This window comes from Stegodyphus dumicola, chromosome 8, assembly GCF_044657685.1.
Source record: "Stegodyphus dumicola isolate Sdum_Otavi_A_Nest chromosome 8, ASM4465768v1".
In the NCBI taxonomy this organism is placed as follows: Eukaryota; Metazoa; Arthropoda; class Arachnida; order Araneae; family Eresidae; genus Stegodyphus; species Stegodyphus dumicola.
This window is the reverse complement of record NC_140775.1, coordinates 87921220-87943398: the sequence shown is the minus strand read 5'-3', so window position 1 is coordinate 87943398 and position 22179 is coordinate 87921220. Positions and strand designations below refer to the sequence as shown.

Here is a 22179-nt window from a genome sequence, read left to right as displayed (position 1 = left end):
CATTATTGTAATACAGAAATTTAAAAAAAGGGACTCCAAATTGGCAAATCTGACTTACGATCACTGTATACTGCATTAGTTATGAATCTGAGAAAGAATATATTAACTTAAATAACTTTAATTTATTGTTTTAATTCATTTCCATTAATTTTATTATTCCATTTTGTAATTTTCTTAAAATTTTGTGCTGATAAAAACTTAAGATTGAAAAGAAAATTTTTACTTATCAAAATGCTTTTAAACTCAATAGAAATAATATGCATTTAAGCATGTAGATAAACTTAATAATGTATCGTTGCAAGATTTAAAGCAAAATTCATTACATATTATTTAATTCTTCATAAAGTGTTTTATCCATGTAACAAATTAAAACAGATCAGATCAAATAAAAAGTAAGCTGAAAATTACCCTGAAAAAAATACATATTATACAATTTTAAGTTTATTAAAATAGTACTATGTCATTACCCTAGATTTTTCTTAATTTGTCATCATCTTCATATTTCCTTTTAATACATTAATTCTAAAACTACACCGGAAAAAGATTTATATTCAAATAAACTTAAAAACTGGGAAATGAGGGTTGGTAGCTCTGTAGATATTAACTTGTATAACTGCAAATTTTCAAATGATACAGTCACACCAAAACTATTAATGCCGCCTTTCATAAATATAATATACAATTTATCTTACTATGCACACAAACACACATATATTTGTTTACTATTAGCATTATAAAATTACAAAAATAATCTACATAATGAAATAAAATTTTCTATTTCAGTTCAGTTATTGGTACTATTGCATTATCCACTCAACCGTGACAAGGAACACCGAGCAAAGTACCATGTTGCTGAAGTAGGCAACTTACTAAATGTGTTGTGTTCCCCTGCCCCCCCCAGCAACAACTCATAATGCAGCTGTAGAGTCTGCCTGCTTATGGAAAAGAAACTTGCATTTTACCTAGTTGTTAAGTGTAGAATTGCACATCCCATGAAGTTGTGTTTTACAAACATCTGAATAATTTTATGCTATTCAATAGGGAAAAGGCCCACCAGCGGCCGAGCGGTAAAGTCGCTGAACACTGGTAGTTCGGTCCGAGGTTCGAATCCCGCGAACGGGCTGGCTGCATGGGTGTTTTCGTGGTTTTCCCCATGTGTAACGTGTATACGAGCCAGTTTCCCTTAGAAAGTCCTCCACGAAAGGCATCCCTCCCCTTAGGCAGATAGCCCTAGTGTGCTTTGCCGTAATTAAAATACATACACACACAATAGGGAAAAGAAAGCCAAAAAGGTGGTTTTGAAGAGATTTTAAAGCAAATAGCTGAACAGTATCTACCAACTGAAAAAATGTAAATCCTGTTCAGAATGATTATTATTAAGTAATAAAAAGCATATAAAATCATGCATTTGGCTAACTTTTATTTATCTCCAATATAACATTATTATAGAAATCTTGAAGCATGGAAGTAGTTTATGAAATGTTCTTAGATGCCTGCGATAATAGCTTTTTTCGAATTCATGCAATTTGCTTTTTTTTGTAAAGTCAGGTAAATGTATACATTAAAAGCAGTGCCAAGAATTCTGCAATTCTCCTTTTCTTCTTTTTTTAATTTATAAAGTTAAAACGCTCTGTGGTCAGAAGACCGAGGGAAATGAAATTGCTTTATGCAATTCTATGTTTCTTGCATTTTCAATTTTGCTGCTGTAATTTTCAGTGTGTAATCATGTTTTAAAATGACTACTGCTTTTCACATGTCAGGTTGGCAAAAACTCAGTTCCAACAACGGGCAACTCTGCAGGAACGTTGGGCAGATTATGCAGTAGTATCAATAATACTTCTAATCAATGATAAATGGTATATATTTGTTTCAAGAATAATAATGAATCAACCTCAAACTTTTACACGAGATGTGAAAATAGTTACAGTATAAACACAGAAGAAATTCCATTATTATTTTCAATCCCAAATTTCAAATTAATATATATTCTACCACAAAAATGAAGACTGATGTTACCGATTTGGATTATGAAATTTAATTGAGAAATAAATACAACAGCTAAAAAGTATGAGAAAAGCAAAATTAAAATGCTGAAATTTTTTTTTATAAACTATTAAAGAATAATGTGTTCTTTAATCATGATAAAATGACGAAAATTGTTGAAATAATATTGTTAGCTAATTATGTATTATATCTGGAACATTAGAAAAGCTATTTTTGTTTAAATAACAGTATTTTTACTGTCCAAATATAAAAAAAAAAAAAAAAACTCATTTTTAATGAGACTTAATTTTTATAAAGCAGCTTGTTATTAGTAACATTAATAGTTACAACTCTGGTGAGTATATTTAAATGAATGAGTTGCATTTACTGTTTCAAATTTGCATGGATGATTTGTTTTAAAAAATTCTGGGCACATTCTCAAAAGAAAATTTATTACAGGATGGTAATAGGGATAACAGTGTTAGGTACTTTGTGTGCTACATACAAGAAACATAGCTGACAAACCTTGACCTTTGAAATACTTAATAAATAACTATGAATTAATATTTATTTTTAATAAATTTAAAGATTCTTGACAGTTAAATAAAGAAATTTCATATTTTTTCATTAAGTATTACAAAAATTCCTTATGAGAAAAAATATTTTAATATAAAGTTAAAAATTTTAAACTTTGCATGCAGAAACATGCAAAAAAGATTACGTACTTGCACAATAATGAGGTTATATATAAGCCATATTATAGATAAGAAAATGAATATATTTGGGATAATCCCAGAGATAAAAAGATGGGGGTTTGACAGCTATGTAGGCTATAAAAATCAGGTCTATACTTGTATAGATGATCCAGCTGGGTTTAATTTTTGCATATAATGACTGGCAGTTTTTGAGTTTTGGTTATTATAAACCCTTTTCTCTGGATCAAATTTTATACCTTCCAAGGTATTGTGGATTGTAGAGTTAACACTACAAATGCTAGATATATCTTTGATCTCATCTAAATCATCAGCAGTAAATAATGGATTAGTTGTATAGTCATCATTCCAAGGGATACTGAACAATTCTTCAGGTCCACCAGAAGAAGTTTTTGATAATACAATATTGGATTTAGTAGGAGAACATAAAAGATCATAATGTGGAAGTGCTGAACTTAATATATTATCAGTATCTACCAACATATATTCTTCCCAACCTCTCCCATCCAGAAGAGCATCAAAATCATCAGGCAGTGCCTTGATATCATATGGTGCATCAGCATGATTTTCAAAGATACTGGGAAAATTTAATTCTGGAATGTCTTCACTGCTGCTTGAACTACAACCAATATCCACAGTTTCATCAGAAAGGCTACAAGAGCTACTGTTATCAAAGGACGCTAAATTGAATTTTAGAGAATTGTACGATGTAGACTGGCCATTCATTTGTTCCTTTACACTCCCATTTTCATAAGTAGGGCTTGACTTAGAGGGGGACTTGTTTACAATCTTTTGGTCATCTGGTATACGGACTTGTGCTCTCGAATTACGATTAACTATGGATTTAACCTTGCTTGCATAGCTGTGAAGTGTAGTATTGTCCATTCTAGATTTGTTCAATTTGCTTTTTGATGATTCACCAGAATGCGGAAAATGCGAAACAAAGTTTTTATTGGTACATATTTTAACAGTTTTGGAATTAGTTCTACCATGCTGTCTTTTAATACTCCGCTTTCCTTTACCTCCATCTTTGTCTTTGCTTCGCTTACCTTCTGACTTAGGCTGCAAATGTTTTCTTCGAAAGTGAGCTTGGAGATTACCCTTTTGTGAAAAACATAAATGACATTCATCACACTGGAAAGGCTTCTTATTTTCATGCACCTGCTGAATGTGCAACATAAGAACTGATCGACGAGTGTACCCCCTGTTACATATATCACAGATAAAAGGTTTCTCACCTGTGTGACAGTTCATGTGACGTTGAAGTGAACTTTTTATATTAAAAGATTTGTGACAAATTTCGCATTCAAATGGTCGCTCATTGTTATGATGACGAATATGAGTTTTCAGATGCTCCTGCTGATAAAAATCTTTGTCACACATGTTACATTTGTAAGTCTTTTTAGTAGTATGGAACTTTAAATGCTGATTCAAATTACCTTTCTGACTAAAGCGCTTGTGACACAAATGACACTGAAATTGATGCTTTCCATGAGTCTGCATGTGTGTCTGTAAAATGTGTTTTTTTGCAAAGGATTTCCCACAAATTGGACAGACAGATGCTTTTTCTGAATGTATTCTTAAATGCTTTCGATAAAAGAGCTGATTTTTAAAAGCTTTCTTGCACAGCATGCAGACTGTAATCATGTTATCAGTTGAATACAAGCTAGAAGCTGCAAAAGATAAATTGGAATTAATTTTTTTTTTTTTTACAAATAGATGCCTTAATTACAGGTAACAGTAGCATGTAAGAAAGAAAGAGAAGAAAAAAAACACTGAATAAAATTAGCATATTTTTTGTTACAAAGGCATCAAACACTGAACTTTTCTTCCTGCAGATTTCATTTTTGGTTATCATATTCCAGCAAGCATAATTTAAAAAAAATTGAAAAAATACCATTACTTTATAAGCCATTTCAACCACCAATAATTAACTACATCTGGATATTCTTATCCAGTCAATACTTCTAGTAACATACTACAACTTTTAGAGAAATACTGTGATCTCTTTTCTTGAGAATATTCAAATATCTATAGCAAATTATTAACGTGTCACTATCATATTTTATAAGTTTTAAAATTTTCAAATTTCTTAGCATGTTTTCTAATTCTATTTTCTAAAACAGTTTATTTCTAAAATGAGTATTTCATAATCATATTTTTAAATTCACTCTTTTCAAATCTTTCATGTCATCAAATAAAGAAGTATCCACCAAGTTTTATACTTTATTATTTAAATAATACATCTCGATTTTGAATGCTACATTGCAACAGTATTTTTTCAAATGCACTTTGATAATAAATTTCCATAAAAAAGGACATGAATGCTTTTTAATGAGTAAATTAAGAAAAACTGTGGCAATACTACATAAAAAGTAAACAAATCTAATACTATACTGAAAAAGCTCATTTGTTAAAATTCACTTAATAGAATTAGTCTATTATTTAACAACTTAAGAGTGATTCTGCTTACTTATAAAGTTAAAATATTAACAAATGAATCCGGTCCCAATAACAGAAGACTACCAACAAGAAAAAAAACCTAAAAAGTCAAATATAATCTATTTATTCAAGTAATAATGTCAAATTGATGAATGCAATTCAACTTAGAGAATATTGTAACTATAAGAAATACGTTCTCAAAGTTGAATTTTAGTAAAAAATCTCAAGATGGCATTTTGAAGAATTTAAGACCTCACAGAATCTTGTGTTTGTATTGTCAAAGAAATTATCCTCCCTCCAAAAAAGGGGCTTCATTTGGCGAGATACAAAGTAATCTAAAATTCAAATAACAATCCCTGACCTAAAAATTTTCTGAGATTTCTGAGATTAACTACTGAATGGCATTATTTAAATTGAACACCCACACTATTGTAAAGGTATATTAAACAATTTAAGATTTCAATACAGAAAACTCTAAAAACTTCATCTTTTGCTTGAAATAGTAGCAGTATCATATATCCACTGGATGTATTTCATGTAAGAATTTTCTTTATAATTCCATTCAGAATGTAGTATTTCAATTTGTAATCGTCTGCACAGTTTAAATGTACATTTTTGAGCTTATAACTGCAATTAACTACAGTCTTCCATCGATTAAAGATTAAACAAATGTTTCCTAAGCTATACTAAACTCAGCATCGCAACAGATCTAATGGGCCATGGCATGCAGTGCCTTGATATCTGCTTTCTTGACCATAGGCCCTCGGGGTAACATGAGCATATGCCCTGGAGAAGTGGTCAGCTTGTCACAAAACCCCATGTTTTTAGCCCCCAAGTGAATGTGGTACTAATTTTATTGACCCACTCATGAGTCAACCTTGCCCAGTCCAGAGATCGAACCCTGAACCTGTGGTGGTGGTGTTGCTGCACAATGCACTGGACCTTATTCCTAAACTATACGATGCATAATATTATATTGCTCAGATATATTACATATTCAGAATGACTGTTTAATGAATTACAACAAAGCATACAAAAGCTACTTGTGTATAGGAAACTGTCTAATATTAGAATTATACAAAAGGAAAATAATGAAATAACCTTGCAGAAAGTCCACTGCTAATGGATGGAGATCAAAATGAGTGATCCAATTTCAGTTAAGTATAATTGTATACATTGATCTTATATTAATTTTATGTATTTCAAGTAGATTATCTTCTACAACAGAAATAACAACTATGCTGTTACATATGCTATACTCCTATTTTCATTAATTAACAATACAAATTATATGTTTTTTATCCACTAAATGAGTTAGGATTTTTTTCTCTATAGGAAACAAGGAGAAAAGTTTCAATAAAAAAATAACAGTCAACTCCAGATTAACCAGGCTTTAATAAATAAATTGATAAATAATAATAAAAAATCTGAAAAGTTTCAGATTTTAAAATATGTCCAAAGGGGCGTCTTTTTAACATTTTGTGTGTTACCTTTATTTATTAAATATCATGTTTTTTGCACTTAAACAATGTTGCAAAATAATTTTTAATGAGCATATCTTTAGAATTTCTGATATGCAGCTCCGTGTGCTGGAGATAAAATGGTTTCGCCCCTAAGTGTTACCATTGCTCACTCTTAAATTGTCGAGTTTGTTAATAAAAAATTCGTTAAAGTTTTACAAAATATGAAATTGATAATTAAAACAAATTTCAAATTCAAATTAGGGCTTCCACATGCCCATATTCTATGTAAGATTACGTTATTCAACTTTTGAGGGCTCTAGATACCATTGTTTTATCAGAATGCGAGAAATATCACATACATTTATGCAGATCCTTCATTATTTCATGATTAAACGGCCTTTGTATGAAAAATATTAGCAGAATTGAAAATGTTGTTTTTCTAATGAATGACATTAATACTGGATAATCTCTGAAACATACATTTATGTATAAGATCACATTACTGATGGCAAGAACCATTTCCCCATGATTAAAAAAAAAAAACTTATCTAATGTTGTCAAATTAATAGCTATAGAGTATATAAATAACCAACCATATAACTTAATTAGAACGTTTTCTGCAGTAAGAACAAAAAATAAATAAATAAAAAATAATTGATTAACGAGAAGCACATGAAGACTATTTGCAAACTGTCTAATAAGAATTTTCATTAGTGATACATAACTCATCAGCTGGATCTACATTATTCTAGATGCAGCTGATAGATCAGAAAAACACTTAAAAAACTCCCATTCCAAACATTTCCATTCTTAGCAACATGATGCATTACACTTATTTCACAATGTATTAGTTCCACCGCTAAGAAATAATTTTAAGACTACATAAGCTTAAATCTTGACAGATGCATATAATATAAATGTGTCTTACTTTTCTTTCGCATATGCTTTTTACTATCCCCAGGGGCTTTCATTGCTGCAGTATGATCATTGTCAATTGCCCGTGATATTCTCTCATCTACCATTTTATTTTCTAAAAACATCTTGTGCTGAAAAAAGTTCAATCACAAGTCAGCTAATACACACATAAACATGTATTTTATTAAAAATGTAATATTACACATTTTATATAATGAATACAGCTACATACTCTCAATTACTACTTTAATACACACAGATGAACTTCACTAAATTGAATAAAGGGAACAGAAAAAATTTTCATGTAGTCAAAAATTTGGCAAATTGTCCTTGAAAATCTACACTCATACAAAATGAAACTGCAATATAATGATGGACTGCGCATAGTCGCATAAAAATTGTATGGTTTGTAGAAGTGCAAGCCATGTAAATAGCTTATAAAAACAAAAGAAGTTACCTACTACAAAACTTCTTTATTCATTATCAATTTTGCATACTCCCATAGGCAGTAATACATGCTCTTTTACAGTAAAGCTAAATTCACATAGGTACGTTGACATGGAAAGCATTGAAAGATAAGTTTCCACAAATGTCAATTTATGCCAGAGTAGAAAATTTTGCTTTAAAAATTGTCATCTTCACATACTAGATGGTAATATATGTCGGCTTGTTACTTTGAACAGATGCACAGTTCTGATTATCAATATATGGCAATAGCGTCACACGTTAAAACATGACACGCCTTTTACTTCCTTGTACGAAGTAAAAAGGAAGCATTGTAATTACTAAAGTTTTCGGGTATCATATTTCAACGCAAATATCCATTTTTACTGCTATCGAATGCAATTTAACGATGTTTTTTTGTGACATTTGTACGTAAGGACAGAATAAAGAACTCTCTACCCCCCAAAAATGATAAAACTTATTTAAAATGAATTCTGAAGAGATTTTTTCATCGCGTGTGTAAGTACATATCTTGTTTAACTCAAAAACTATAATACCCTCAGAACGTTGAAATTCTGTTTACAGGACTGCTATAACATGTAGATGTACATCTCCCATTTTGATTACAATCTGCCCCACCGAAAGTACTATCCACTCTGTTACTCAGCTCAGTTTCTTTATTCTTATATGTTTGTAAATTGTGCATTTTTTGCTTTAAAAATGATTGAATTATGTTGTTCTGGTTAAGATTTTTATGCCTTTAGTTAACCTGCATGAAATAATTGTAGAAATATCAACAACTTAAAAGTTTTTTAAGAGCAGCTAAACCGAATTTTTGTTTACTATGGCAGGCATGTTTGTTTACAATTGAAAGTTAGAAGAATAGTGGATTTGTTGCCAATCCAGAGAAAAATGTATGTGTCAGTTAAAGGTCCTGCTGGCTAAGGGTTCCGTGACCAGTCTTATCCAGCTATCTGGACGGACCTTATCTCCAACAGTTATCGATGAGGTGCAGGCATCTTTCCAAATATTACTCTTAGTACATAATGCAGTCACCTGCTCAGCTGTAATCAAATGCTTATATGTATATTCCTTGTTTACGTAGTCAGTCTAGTTATTCCTGTATGAAAGAGACAAGCAATTGTTCCACGGGACGACCACAACAGCACTGACTTCCACAGACTACAGCCTGTTACATACATCTCATGATGCTGTTTATACAATAAAAGTCCAGAAATCCGCAAAGCTTGGGACCAGAGGTTGTGCAGATTTTAGGACAGAAAAGATAAATCATAATATTCAGACTAAAAGTGCAAAAGAAATAAGGCATATTAGATACATTTCATTAAATTATTATATACGTTATTGCAATAACTTATTATATGCGTTAAATTAATATTATATACATAAATTGATTATATTATTCATTGTATTATATATACACAGCATCAAGGTTTGCCGATTTCGCCTCATGCAAAGATTTCCAGTGTTAGAATCACTGTAGCTGTAAAATTTCAACAGCTTTTCTTTATTTTTCCGCATAACATACACAATCGTGTCGCTATTCCATACGATTCTGCTATAATATGCACCTATCTCCATCTTCTGCTGAATTTGCACTTTTTGCATTACAGTCAATGCAATGTGTTTATATTTTCCAACGTAGCAAGCAGTAAAATCATGAGTGCATTTCTTATCTGTAATTGTATTAAAAAAGGCTGAAATTTAAAATATTCTGAATTTATCCACAAAATATACGAACACACACAAAAAGGGGGGCAGCACTAAATAATCTCGTGAAATAACAAAGCTCAGAAAATACAACAATGTGAAACGTGAACTTGAAAGAAGAGTTGAGTGAATCGTCTGCTTTCTTACCTAGATGCAGATTAGAGGGGAAAAAACTTAATCATGATGTCAATAATTTGGTATTTCCGTTATGACTCATTATTACTCGGTAAGTATTTTTTCTTCGATATTTCGCACTCAATGTTGCGGTTTCCAGAACCTATAAACTGAATGTTTATATTTTGAGAGCGAATTTCAGGAGTTGGCGGATTTTCGGTATTTGACTTGTGCCCGCCATATGCTCAAAGGAGCGTCTTTTAATGTTTTTTGTGTTACCTTTATTTACTAAATATCATGCTCTTCACACTTAAACCATAAAAGTCAACAGCAATATCACAAAATATTTAAAAGAGCACATCTTTAGAATTTCTGATACAGTCTCGTGCAATGGAGGTAAAAATGTTCCCCCCTCCCGGTAGTGCTGCTGTTGCTCGCTTTGAAATTGTTGAGTTTCTATCAAAAACTCATAAAAGTTTTACAATGTAGTTAATAAAACAAACTCCAAATTTGGGCTTCCAGGTGCCCATACATACATTTATGCAGATTCTTCATTATTTTCTTAAAATATAATACAGGGCTCTAATATGTGGTGGCAACAATTTAAAAAGTGATTCCCTGTTTATAGTGCATCAACGCAAAATGCCAAAACAAAATTGATAGCCCTTCTGGGCAAATTGGCCCTTTGGGTTAAAAACTATTACTATGAATTTTTAGGAACAAGGCAGTGGTTTTTAACGTGACTATAAGAGAAGGAATCTGAGAAAACCAGAAAGAAAGAAGAAATTTTAGAAATTTGTTTTCTATCATTTTCCGCTTTACTACATATGAACATTCACACGCAAGTTACTACTACTTTTCTAACTTTTGAAAATTAAAACAGATTGACCCTGTTACGAACTAGCTTCCTCAGCCAACTTATCATGTAAACACCCTAGAAATGGCTAGCTGTCAAAATTTATACCTTGGTTTCTACCACTTTCCAAAGAATTCAGCTTTGCACAAGGTCATACCTATTGGCAAGTTCAAAAGACTTGCATTTGACCCAGTAAAAGCAAATTTGAAAATGTTCTACTTCTCATAAATAATTGTGCATGAAGCGTGAAACATTAATTTAAAAAACCACAAAGTACTAGATATAATTCCTGTAGGATATTGATCATCAAATTGGGAAAATTCTACTCTGCAAGATGAGAGAATTTTTTTACATTATCACAGTTTATGATGTAATAATTTGGTACTATTCCGCTTTGAGGACCGTAAAAATCGCCAAACTATTGTTGATGTCAGTGCTGCCAAAAAAAATTGCGGCAACCCTAACACAAGATATTGTGTATTTAATTATGGCAAAGCACACTAGGGCTATCTGCCTAAGAGGAGGGATGCCTTTGTGGAGGACTTTCTAAGGGAAACTGGCTCGTATACACGTTACACATGGGGAAAACCACGAAAAACAGCCATGCAGCCAGCCCGTTCGCGGGATTCAAACCTCGGACCGAACTACCAGTGTTTAGCGACTTAACCGCTCGGCCGCTGGTGCCTAACGCAAGAAAGGAAGTATGATAGTAAATAACTATCTAAAGATTATTGTTTTAATTTAGATGAAAGGTTAATTTCATATAATACTTTTTATTACTAAAATTTATATAAAAAAAATCTAAACATAACTGAATGACGCATAAGAGGAAATAATTATTTGAGATCATTATTATAATTTACATAAAAAAAAAAGCTAAATAAAACTGAATGGATTCCTACATCGCTATTTTGCAACCAAGTAATCACTAAAACATAATTTCATATCGTTGGTTATTCCAACATAATTTTCCATAATGAATAATGTCTTTTCTTTGAAAAAATTCTCGATTGAGTGCAGAATCGTCCACTTATTTATTTGGCACTTTTCACAAGGGTTAAAAACAATTGGATTTTTGTCAATTTTCTTTTATTTTTTAAGTGATATAGGCGCAGCGCCATTTTTGTGCAATTCTGGGAATTTTTTTTAAGTGAAAATAGGTCGATGTGTACATGGATTGCAGACATTTCGTCAAGGGCAATTCCCAAATTGTTAAATCAAATATCAAAAAAGGATTAAAAATTAAACTAGTATTTCAATGGCATCTTAAGAAATATAAAACTATCTAAACTTACGCAATTTGAAATCAGCGCATACGCTAGATTTGGCACGTTTGCTAGATTTGGCGCTTTTGCACATACATTTTTGCTGCAATCTTTTATGGTCCTCAAAATGGAATAGTACCAATAATTTTTATGATTAATTTACATACTGTCTAGGATTCAATATTATGTTTATTAGGATGGCGAGTTTACTGACCCTGTGCTAGGACTGAATACAAGTATATTACTTTCTTTTCATTTTTTGTTTACTCCACTTGAGTTTCATTCGACTATGTGTAGCTAAAATTTTAATTTCACCACTTCATCCTTTCCCAGGAGAAAGACTCATCAATTTCAAAATTCTCTCTGGCCTCAAAACATTACACAATTGTAGGGATTAAATGTGGCATGTTAGATCCCGTATATAACACCTCCCAAATTTCGGAGCAAGAAATTATTATTATGAATTTTTTTATTTAATGAGATTTATCAAAATATAGTTCACGGAATATAGATATTAATTCAATGAATGTATTTGCAATTTATATTCCTGTATACAACATAAAATTAGTTACTTTTAATGGTACTATTCGGTTTCGAGGGCCATAAAAAAATTACAGCGAAAATGTATGCACGAAAGCATCAAATCTAGCAAACATGCCCATTTGACAGCGTGCCAAATCTCGCGTACACGCTGATTTCAGATTGCGCAAGTTTATATAGTTCTATATTTCTTAAGCCGCTATTGAAATACTAGTTTAATTTTTAATACCTTTTTTGATATCCTATGAATTTAACCTTTTCAGGACGGGCGTCCCATATACGCATTCCCTAAGAATGTCTCTTACAGCCGGGCGTCCCATCCACGCATCAGTAAAGATCGCATTCAGAGGATGAGTGATGCGTATACGCATTTTAAGGTGGAACGTTTTTCTGAAGGCCACTAGATGGCATCCTGTGTCCATTACTTTTGAAATGAACACAGTTTTAGGTTCCTGATTTTGAGTTTGATATATTCTGCTTGACTTTGGCATTTTACTCATCAGCTGTTCGAGGGTGAGGGGGGGCGGAGGGAAAGCGTAAACAGAGGTGGGTTCTTTAAATCCCTGCGCCTACTATGTACGGTCTTTTAGGGTTACTGTGTGGAGTTTTTTTACGTTTTGCATTGCCTTCAGATATATTTCCGTTCCTTCTTTTTTTTATTTAGGAAAGCCTCACCTCCAGTCCATTATGGTGGGAAGGCGCTATTTATCAGAGGAAGAATACCCTAATATGGTTAGTGAACCATTTACTAACGCAACTGAGAGTACTGATTCATTTTCTAAAGAGTTAAAAAGTGATACTTTTTCTAAGAGTTACAAAGTGATAATTCTCTGTGCTTCGAGATTTACCACACTCGTTTCAATTTTAAATTTTGTTACTTCTTACTGTAAATAGTCTTTATTGTGTTTTTTTTATTAATTTTAAAATTTATTGATGGATTTTATCAATTAAAACTTTGGAATAATTTGAATAGCGCTTCCGAAAATTATTTTGGAAGATAAGCAATTTTTTAAGTATATTTTCATGTAAAATAAAGAAAAAAATGTTTTAAGGGCTAATTTTAACGTATATAAGAGCTCAAGTAATAACCTAAAATGATACCAAAAATTACGATGCTAGAAGCGAAACTTTTGTTTTTCTGATTTTTGTTATAAAATTAGGCTTAGCGATGCATAACCTCCGTCCTGTATGGTGACTGCCTTCGATTCTCCTCCGTCCCGCACAAGCATCTTAAACAAAGGTGCGCCGTTGCGAAAAGGTTAACAATTTGGGAATTGCCTATGATGAAAAGTCTGCGATAGAATTTTGGGTAAAGTGCAGAATCACCCACTGCTTGACGCGGTTTTAAGAACTGCACATATTCGGTATCCATGTACACATAGACTTATTTTCACTTAAAACAAAATCTCAAAATTGCACAAAAACGGCACTACGCACACCCTTGACTTTATCTATGTACACATAGACCTTTTGTCACTTAAAAAGTAAAATTGACAAAATTCCAATTCCCTTGTAAAAAGCGGCAAAGAAATAAGCGCGTGATTCTGCACTTTACCGAAAATGTTTTCAAAGAAAAGGCATCATTAATTATAGAAAATTATGTTTGAGCAACCAATGAGATGACATTATGCTTTAGCTATAACTTGGAGCGAAATATTATATGAAATTAACCTTTCATCTAAATTAAAACATCAATACTTAGATAGTTATTTACTATTATACTTCCTTTCTTGCATTAGGGTTGCGTTGCTTTTAAATTGCCACAATTACTTTTGGCAGCACTGGCATCAACAACAGTTTGGCGATTTTTTACGGCCCTCGAAACTGAATAGTACCCTTTTAATTAGTAAAGTCTGAAATAAGTGGATGAGAAGTATAACGATCCCATGTACTTCTTTCAATCATCTTTAATTCTTACAGTTTCATAACAGGGCTGTATCTGAAATGAAAAAATATATGCTTAATGAAATATTCTTCAAAAGATGACACTGATACTTTATTCAAATAAGAAAAAGATACGATTCTTAAATTGAGAAGTTACTATTATTGTTCTGTGTTGCTTAATTTACTCTCCTATGGACTTTTTCCCAAAGGATTTTCAAATGTAAACTTTTGAAGAAGGGGGAAATTCTCAATACAGATATCAAAGCAGTAAGTTGGTCGGGATTCAAGCCCAATTTGAAACACTAGAGATTATTGATTACATCAATCTGGCAACAGGTGCACTTATTGAAAATGAAAAGCAAATTCAAAACTTTGCTACAGATTCATGCAGTCTCGAGAATTTAAGATCTTTAAATTAGTCAATTCATTCAGATTTGTGACAACATTGCGAGTAAAAATTTAGGCTCGTAAGGATACCTTACTGATATTTATTACTAAGTACAAATCTCGCTGAATAATTTCAGCAAAATTCTATAAAAATAATTAGGTTCACAGTTTCCATTACTTACTTTTTGTTGATTTTACATACGTTTTCGTTTAGTAATTAACATCGGCAGATTAGAGTACACTGAAGGGTACCCCTTGTATTATCGCAAAGTTGTTCCATTTATTGCCAATTCAAGAAAGTGCGCAATGCCAAGTTTGTGGGGAAAAAAAAAAAAAAAGATTTTTGGCACAAACAATCACCGCTACACAAAGCCAAAAAATTGCAAACTCTGTCATGAGCTGCCAAAAATCGCCAATTTTTGTCAAGGGGCACCTGTCAATATATTTTTACAATAATTTATATTACGAATCAGCACAGTTTGTTTTTGGCAAGTTCATGGTAAAATGTTTATTTTTTATTTATTTATACATTACTAATTACATTCATGTTTTAAATGTTATCACTGATGATTAATCAATATGAAAGAGAATTAAGCAAATGAATGTCATGCTGGTGCCATGTTTTGGCGTATACAGTCAAAAGACGTTAATCCGGACCTCAAACCTACAAACTTTCTGTGCAGGTGTCAACTGATAAAGCATTCACGCATGCACGATTAATGTATAACGGACGGTATAAGCTAAGCTAAAATTATCTATTTCAGTTAATGTTGCAGATTGCTTTGCTTCTTAATCTTCTAATTGGATCCGGCTTGTTATTTTTTGCAGACTGTTAGAGCAATTTTATAAAAGTAAGCTTGAATTTTCGATTATGTCGAATTTTCAATGTTGGAGCTGCCAAAGGATCTACAAAGCGAAAGTATGTTTTGACGTCCATCAAACAAAAAGTGGAATTGCTCCAAAAAATGTATAAAGGCATATCCTTTGTTTCTCTAACCATTCTGACTGGAAGTTGGATGTGTCAGCACTATCCTTACCTTCAGGGCAGATGTTTTTATTTTATTTGGTTTATAATTCCTTACTAAATGTAGTATTTCATCTCGATGGACTCCGTCTTTGATATGATTTAAATCAAATTCCTCATCATTATAATTCGCTTCCGATAGTAAAGAAAGTGACACAAAGGTTATTGAAAACGAAAAAAATTTTGATTGACAAATTAGTCGGTATTCTCGACACGGCAATTATAGGACTTGAACAGCAGAACTTTGTAACTGAACCAGAAATTATGTCTGTTTATAGAATTAAAGAGAAAATATTATCACATAAAACGAAGCAACTTACATTGAAAGAAATGTTTAATAAAGTAAACAAATAAATACTAAGTTTTTTTTTTTGTAAATTTTGATACTTTTTAGATCATAACTGTTCTTTATTTCATAAGTTACGGTTTCATATTTTTAATTTTATAATTTCTGCAAGCCATCTTACCAGATTTATACTAATGATCTATAATCCGGAATCGCCGAAGTTCCGACAAGTCCGGATTAAAGACTTTTGACTGTACTGTAGTACAGCTTATCCGATGAATGTTAATTTTTTTTAGTCATTATCATGTATGTGGCGTATATGTCGGGGTGCCTTATCTATCTGAAATTACCATATATAGAATTAACCCGTGGCAGCCAAGTAAACTCAGTTTGCCACATTTAAGTTGGCAATGAATATGTTAATACAATATCAGCTATCCTAGTATATTATTAAGTTTAGGGAAAATACCTAGATAAACAATCTGGATTTACCTAAAATTCATGAAACCTCTAAAAAAAAATAAATTCTTAAAATTAAATCTTTAAAAAAATTCCCAGAAAGATGGTTATTATTCTAATTATAATTGTTGGAATGCTTCTGGAAAAGAAGAAGCATATTAGGTGCTGTTATATAGCATAACGATTTTCAAAGAATTAAAAGTTCATAAACATTCAACCGAATCTACGAGGGCTATCCAGAAAGTAGATTACGTTTTGGAATAAAAAAATAAACAAAGTATAGGAAACAAATTTTATTATATACAGATGAAAGCCACACTCAAATACTACTTTTCTACATAGTCACCATACAAATTAAGGCATTTATCGTAGCGATGTACGAGCTTGGAAATTCCTTCGTCGAAAAATTCGGCCGCCTGCGCCTTCAACCACTTCGTTACCTCTTCTTGCAGCTGTGCGTCGTCATCAAAACGCTGCATAGCCAGCCACTTCTTCATTGCTGGGAATAGGTGGAAGTCGCTCGGTGCCAGGTCGGGACTGTACGGCGGATGAGGAAACAACTCCCACTTAAAAGATTCAAGAACTTTACGAGTGACATTTGCCGTGTGGGGCCGGGCGTTGTCGTGAATTAACAAGATCTTAGAGCTCAACATTCCTCTGCGCTTGTTTTGAATTGCTCTTCTGAGTTTTTGGAGAGTTTGGCAATACCTTTGAGAGTTTATTGTAGTGCCTCTTTCCAGGAAGTCCACCAAAATTACGAGTACACCTTTTCTGTCCCAAAAAACAGTCGCCATCATCTTCCTTGCCGACATTGTTTGCATGCATTTCTTGGGTTTTTGGGGAGAACTTGTGTGCCCCCACTGCATTGATTGCAATTTCGTTTCACAGTTCACATGTTTCACCCATGTTTCGCCACCAGTAACGATGCGATCGAGTAAAGAGTCACCATCCTTATGGTAAGCGTCCAAAAAGTTCAACGCTGCAGCCATTCGCTGATTTTTGTGGTCCTCTGTCAAGATTTTTGGAATCCATCTTGCACAAAACTTGTGGTAACCAAGCTTTTCGCTGATGATTTCGTGCAACAAACTTCGCGAAATTTGTGGAAAACTCAAAGAAAGTTCCGTTATTGTGAAATTTCGATTTTCACGGACTTTAGCATCGACTTTTTCGAGAAGTTCGCGGTCACTATGCTGGGTCTCCCACTTCGATCTTCGTCGTGAACATTGGTTCGGCCATTTTGAAATCTTATGACCCACTGACGCACTCCACCTTCAGTGATAATGTTGTCCCCATACACTTCACGAAGCTGCCGATAGATTTCTATCGGTTTACAGTTTTTTGCAGTCAGAAACCTTATTACTGAGTGCACCTCGCAGCTCGCGGGATTTTCAATTAACGCAGACATTTCAAACCGTCACAGTATCTGAACGGAGCACAGCACGAACCTCTCACTAGCACGGCTAGATGCAGACTGAGCTGCGCAACGCTCTGACCCCAAGATGGCCGCGCTAGCCCCGCCCCTAGCGGACACAGACGGAAACGTAATCTACTTCCTGGATGGCCCTCGTACTTTTCAAACCCAGAATCAAGAGCAAATAATAATATAACAAACAAATGAAGCAAACTGTGAAGAATTAAAAAATAAACATGCAATATTTAGTTCTATTCTTTTATTATTAATCAATTAAGTTATTTCTTCTGCTTCACCTTAAGATATATAACAAAGATTACTACTACATTCTAAATCATGTCTTTTACATGAAATAACAATGTAAACTTTTCACAGAGTACTGCTTTTCATTCAAGGTTAAAAACCAGCTGCTATGAAACAGTAATCAATAATCTTTGAAACATGGAAATATTGTATTGTTAAAATAAATATAAAATTAAGGTGCCAAAAAATAAGGGAACTGCAATTTCTAATAAAGAAGTAAAATCCAAGTACTTATTAGTAACCTGTCTCTACATAAGTTGGGGGAAGTGCAGAATCACCCACTGCTTGGCTAGTTTTTAAGAATTGCACATACTCGGTATTCATGTACACATCGACCTAAATTCTGGAAATGAAACCTCACTCCTGGCTACCATGATAGTTTTAACTTGGTTTTAGCTTCCTGATTTTATTTAAATGAAAATAGATTGATGTGTACATGGACAAATTTAAGGCAGCACGCAATGCCTAGTTTGTGCAATTCTAGGATGTTTTTCTAAGTGAAAACAGATCGATGTGTACATGGACACAGAGTTTGTGCAATTCTTTGACTTCTTATTTGGGTTTTGTGCAGCGGCCTTCTTGAAATTGTACCTTCCTAGCGCCGATCTTAGCGTCAAAAAAGAATCACCAAGAAACAAGGGGCACCAAATTGTAAACTTTTACCGGTTCAAAATATATGACGTTAAAATCATTTCTATTGCAACTTTTTGCAAATACAATTGCTATTATTTTCATACTGTACTCTGCTCGTTAAGAACAGTAAGTAATGGGTTAGAATCACTAAAAATGTAATTTGGGAATTTTTAACTCCTAAAATCTTAAAAGCATTACACATAATATATATATATACATATTATAATACGAAGAAATATGTCTGATGAAAAATAATGATTATCATATATCTCATCATATTAAAAATTCAGCTAAAATCGTCAATTATATTCAAAACAGAAGTGTTACAGGCTACAGCTGAACACAGAAGGGATGATACTAAAAATTTAAACGCATAATATTGGTAATTTTACCGTACATAACGAATAAATCTTGAAAATAGGTTTGATCACTACACTCTGCTCGTTAAGAACAGTAAGTAATGGGTTAGAATCACTAAAAATGTAATTTGGGAATTTTTAACTCCTAAAATCTTAAAAGCATTACATATAATATATATATATACATATTATAATACGAAGAAATATGTCTGATGAAAAATAATGATTATCATATATCTCATCATATTAAAAATTCAGCTAAAATCGTCAATTATATTCAAAACAGAAGTGTTACAGGCTACAGCTGAACACAGAAGGGATGATACTAAAAATTTAAACGCATAATATTGGTAATTTTACCGTACATAACGAATAAATCTTGAAAATAGGTTTGATCACTACACTCTGCTCGTTAAGAACAGTAAGTAATGGGTTAGAATCACTAAAAATGTAATTTGGGAATTTTTAACTCCTAAAATCTTAAAAGCATTACATATAATATATATATATACATATTATAATACGAAGAAATATGTCTGATGAAAAATAATGATTATCATATATCTCATCATATTAAAAATTCAGCTAAAATCGTCAATTATATTCAAAACAGAAGTGTTACAGGCTACAGCTGAACACAGAAGGGATGATACTAAAAATTTAAACGCATAATATTGGTAATTTTACCGTACATAACGAATAAATCTTGAAAATAGGTTTGATGACTACATTTATAAATGTATTTAAAAATTCTTAAATACCAGTACATGCATATGAAATAGCAAAGTTCTTACAGTTCCGTTATTAATTTCACGTTATTGACTTTCGCTTAGTTATTACAAAACAGATTCGAAAACAATTTTATACAGTATTACGTATAACTTTACAAAAAATAAAAACGTTATTATAATATTAACACGTGGTAATGAAACAAGAAACGCATACATGAACGGTACACGATATATACACCACAAGGTAACAAATATATTCACAATTAAGCTTTCATATAGACAAAATTTTTCAAACACCAGACCTTTTACAATGCATCAAAAAATCTTCTATGCATCATTAGCAATATAATTTAACAAAAATACAACATTTTCACAAACGAATACATTATGTGTCACTAGAAGTTGAAAATTCAAAAAAGTCGCCGATACCGCCTTCTCTTACCAAACGATGAAGCCGCTTTTCGAAATTTGGCGACGTTTTACATCGCCAACATCGTAATAAACAAAGCTTTAAAAAGCAACGGCTTTTTTTAGTCAGAAATTAAATTTGGAGAAATTAAAAACAATTTTGCGTATAAGTGCTCGGTACTGAAATCATTTACAGATCTTGGGTATAAAAATGAAGTGCTGAAATTTCAAACACGCATGACATTGAAACAAAACAAAGGTATATCTATTGAATGACACACCGCCTTCCACAATGAATTTAGTGAAATGAACAATAAAAACATTTTATTCAGCTAAACTACTTACTTTCTGAAATTCGTCACCACTTTTATCCAAGTCTTCTTTATGAGATAGCACATAAAATCAACAAATCAGATGCTTACTACAAAGAATACCTTGTAGCGGTTTATTTCAAGGTAGGCTTAGTTTACGCGCTTTTTGTCTTCCATGTAAAGATATCCAATATCGGCGTTCTGGCGCATAACCATTGCACCAACATCACTGCATAATTTTTTTTTACAACTTGGTGGGTTTTTTTTAGAGTAAAATATTAGTTTCACAAAATAAATGCGAAGCAAAGAACGCGGCAAAATTACTATTACAACGCCTGTACTTATCGGGATTTACAATACTACGTATAGGTAAGTTGAGGTGATTTTCTCCTGTTTTGGAACCGAAAGTGATGCGTTTGTTTATGAATTTTTTCATGAATGTATTCATCAAAAGTACTTTCCCGCCTTTAACTGATATAAACAATGAAAGCCAGATATTATTAAAAAATATTAATATGATCGAGGAAATATTCTGTTGTTGAAAATAATAAGTATTTAAACAGTAAATGAGAAATAATGAAAATAATGTTTCACTGAAACGTTTAGCTGGTTCGAAACATGGCCATGGATGGAGACGGAATACAGGTGTGAAAAATTGTATCTTTCAAATATTTACAAACGTAAGTTATTATTTTGTTTATATTTTATTTTTATCTTTGAATAATGAGGACTGAATTTCATTTTTGACGTATTTGTAACGTGTTATACGATTGAAATCAGATGATCATACCAGTTCAAAAGAGATGATCATGAAGAATTTAAAACGCCATCAATTTTACCAGGAGAACATCCACTTGTGATGGTGCTTAGAAGATCACCGGAGAAATGGGTATGCTGGTGTCTCATACACTTTAAATTCTTTAAGAGAGAAATACTGAATTCTCTGCGGAAGGAAAGCCGTTAAACATGTATTGAGATCTTGCATTATTTGCAAGCGATTTTCAGCTAAAGGTAACAATCCTCCCACTGCGCCACCACCAGCAGATAGAGTTCAAGACGCTGCTTCATTTCAAATAACAGGAGTGGATTTTGCTGGCCCAGTGATTCTAAGAGATAACTCAAAAGCTTGGATTGCTCTTTTCCCCTGTGCGGTGTATCGTGCCGTCCATCTCGAATTAGTGACATCCATTTCAACGGAGACATTTCTACTAGCTTTTCATCGTTTTGTTGCTTACAGAGGGAAATCTTCAGTCGTATACAATGATAATGGAACTAATTTCAAAGGAGCTGTCAGTGCTTTTGCGTTAATTGATTTTGGGAAAATTTTTCTTGAAGCAAGAGAAGAACATATAACTTGGAAGTTTATACCATCTAATGCTCTTTGGTGGGAAGGTAGGTCGGAGAGACTTGTAGGAATGATAAAAAATATTTTAAAGAAAACTCTAGGAAGAGCAGTTTAATCTACGAAGAAATGATTGCAGCTTTATGCAATTGTGAGGCTATTTTAAATGAAAGGC

The 22179-nt window shown here is 32.5% G+C and overlaps 1 protein-coding gene across 2 annotated transcripts; it reads right to left on the bottom strand.

Annotated features, from left to right (window-relative positions):
- Window positions 1-2414: 2414 nt before the first annotated feature.
- LOC118185770 (uncharacterized) lies at window positions 2415-21031 on the bottom strand. Of its 2 annotated transcripts, none has more exons than XM_035355676.2 (3): window positions 20697-21031; window positions 7530-7647; window positions 2415-4369 (listed from the first exon to the last, which is right to left on the bottom strand). In XM_035355676.2, exons 2-3 carry the CDS (start codon window positions 7639-7641, stop codon window positions 2829-2831), a joined length of 1653 nt encoding a protein of 550 aa, XP_035211567.1. In that variant the 5' UTR covers window positions 7642-7647; window positions 20697-21031; the 3' UTR covers window positions 2415-2828. The 2 variants fall into 2 exon arrangements, with proteins under 2 accessions (XP_035211567.1, XP_085678210.1); XM_085822084.1 differs by lacking the exon at window positions 20697-21031 and adding an exon at window positions 20246-20363.
- Window positions 21032-22179: the final 1148 nt, after the last annotated feature.

Bases quoted from the DNA above. Each gene is read 5' to 3' on its own strand.
- LOC118185770 (XM_035355676.2), bottom strand. From the start codon at position 7,641: ATGTTTTTAGAAAATAAAATGGTAGATGAGAGAATATCACGGGCAATT. The intron at 4,370-7,529 runs GTAAGACACATT...TATCTTTTGCAG, and splicing joins AAAGCATATGCGAAAGAAAA to CTTCTAGCTTGTATTCAACT.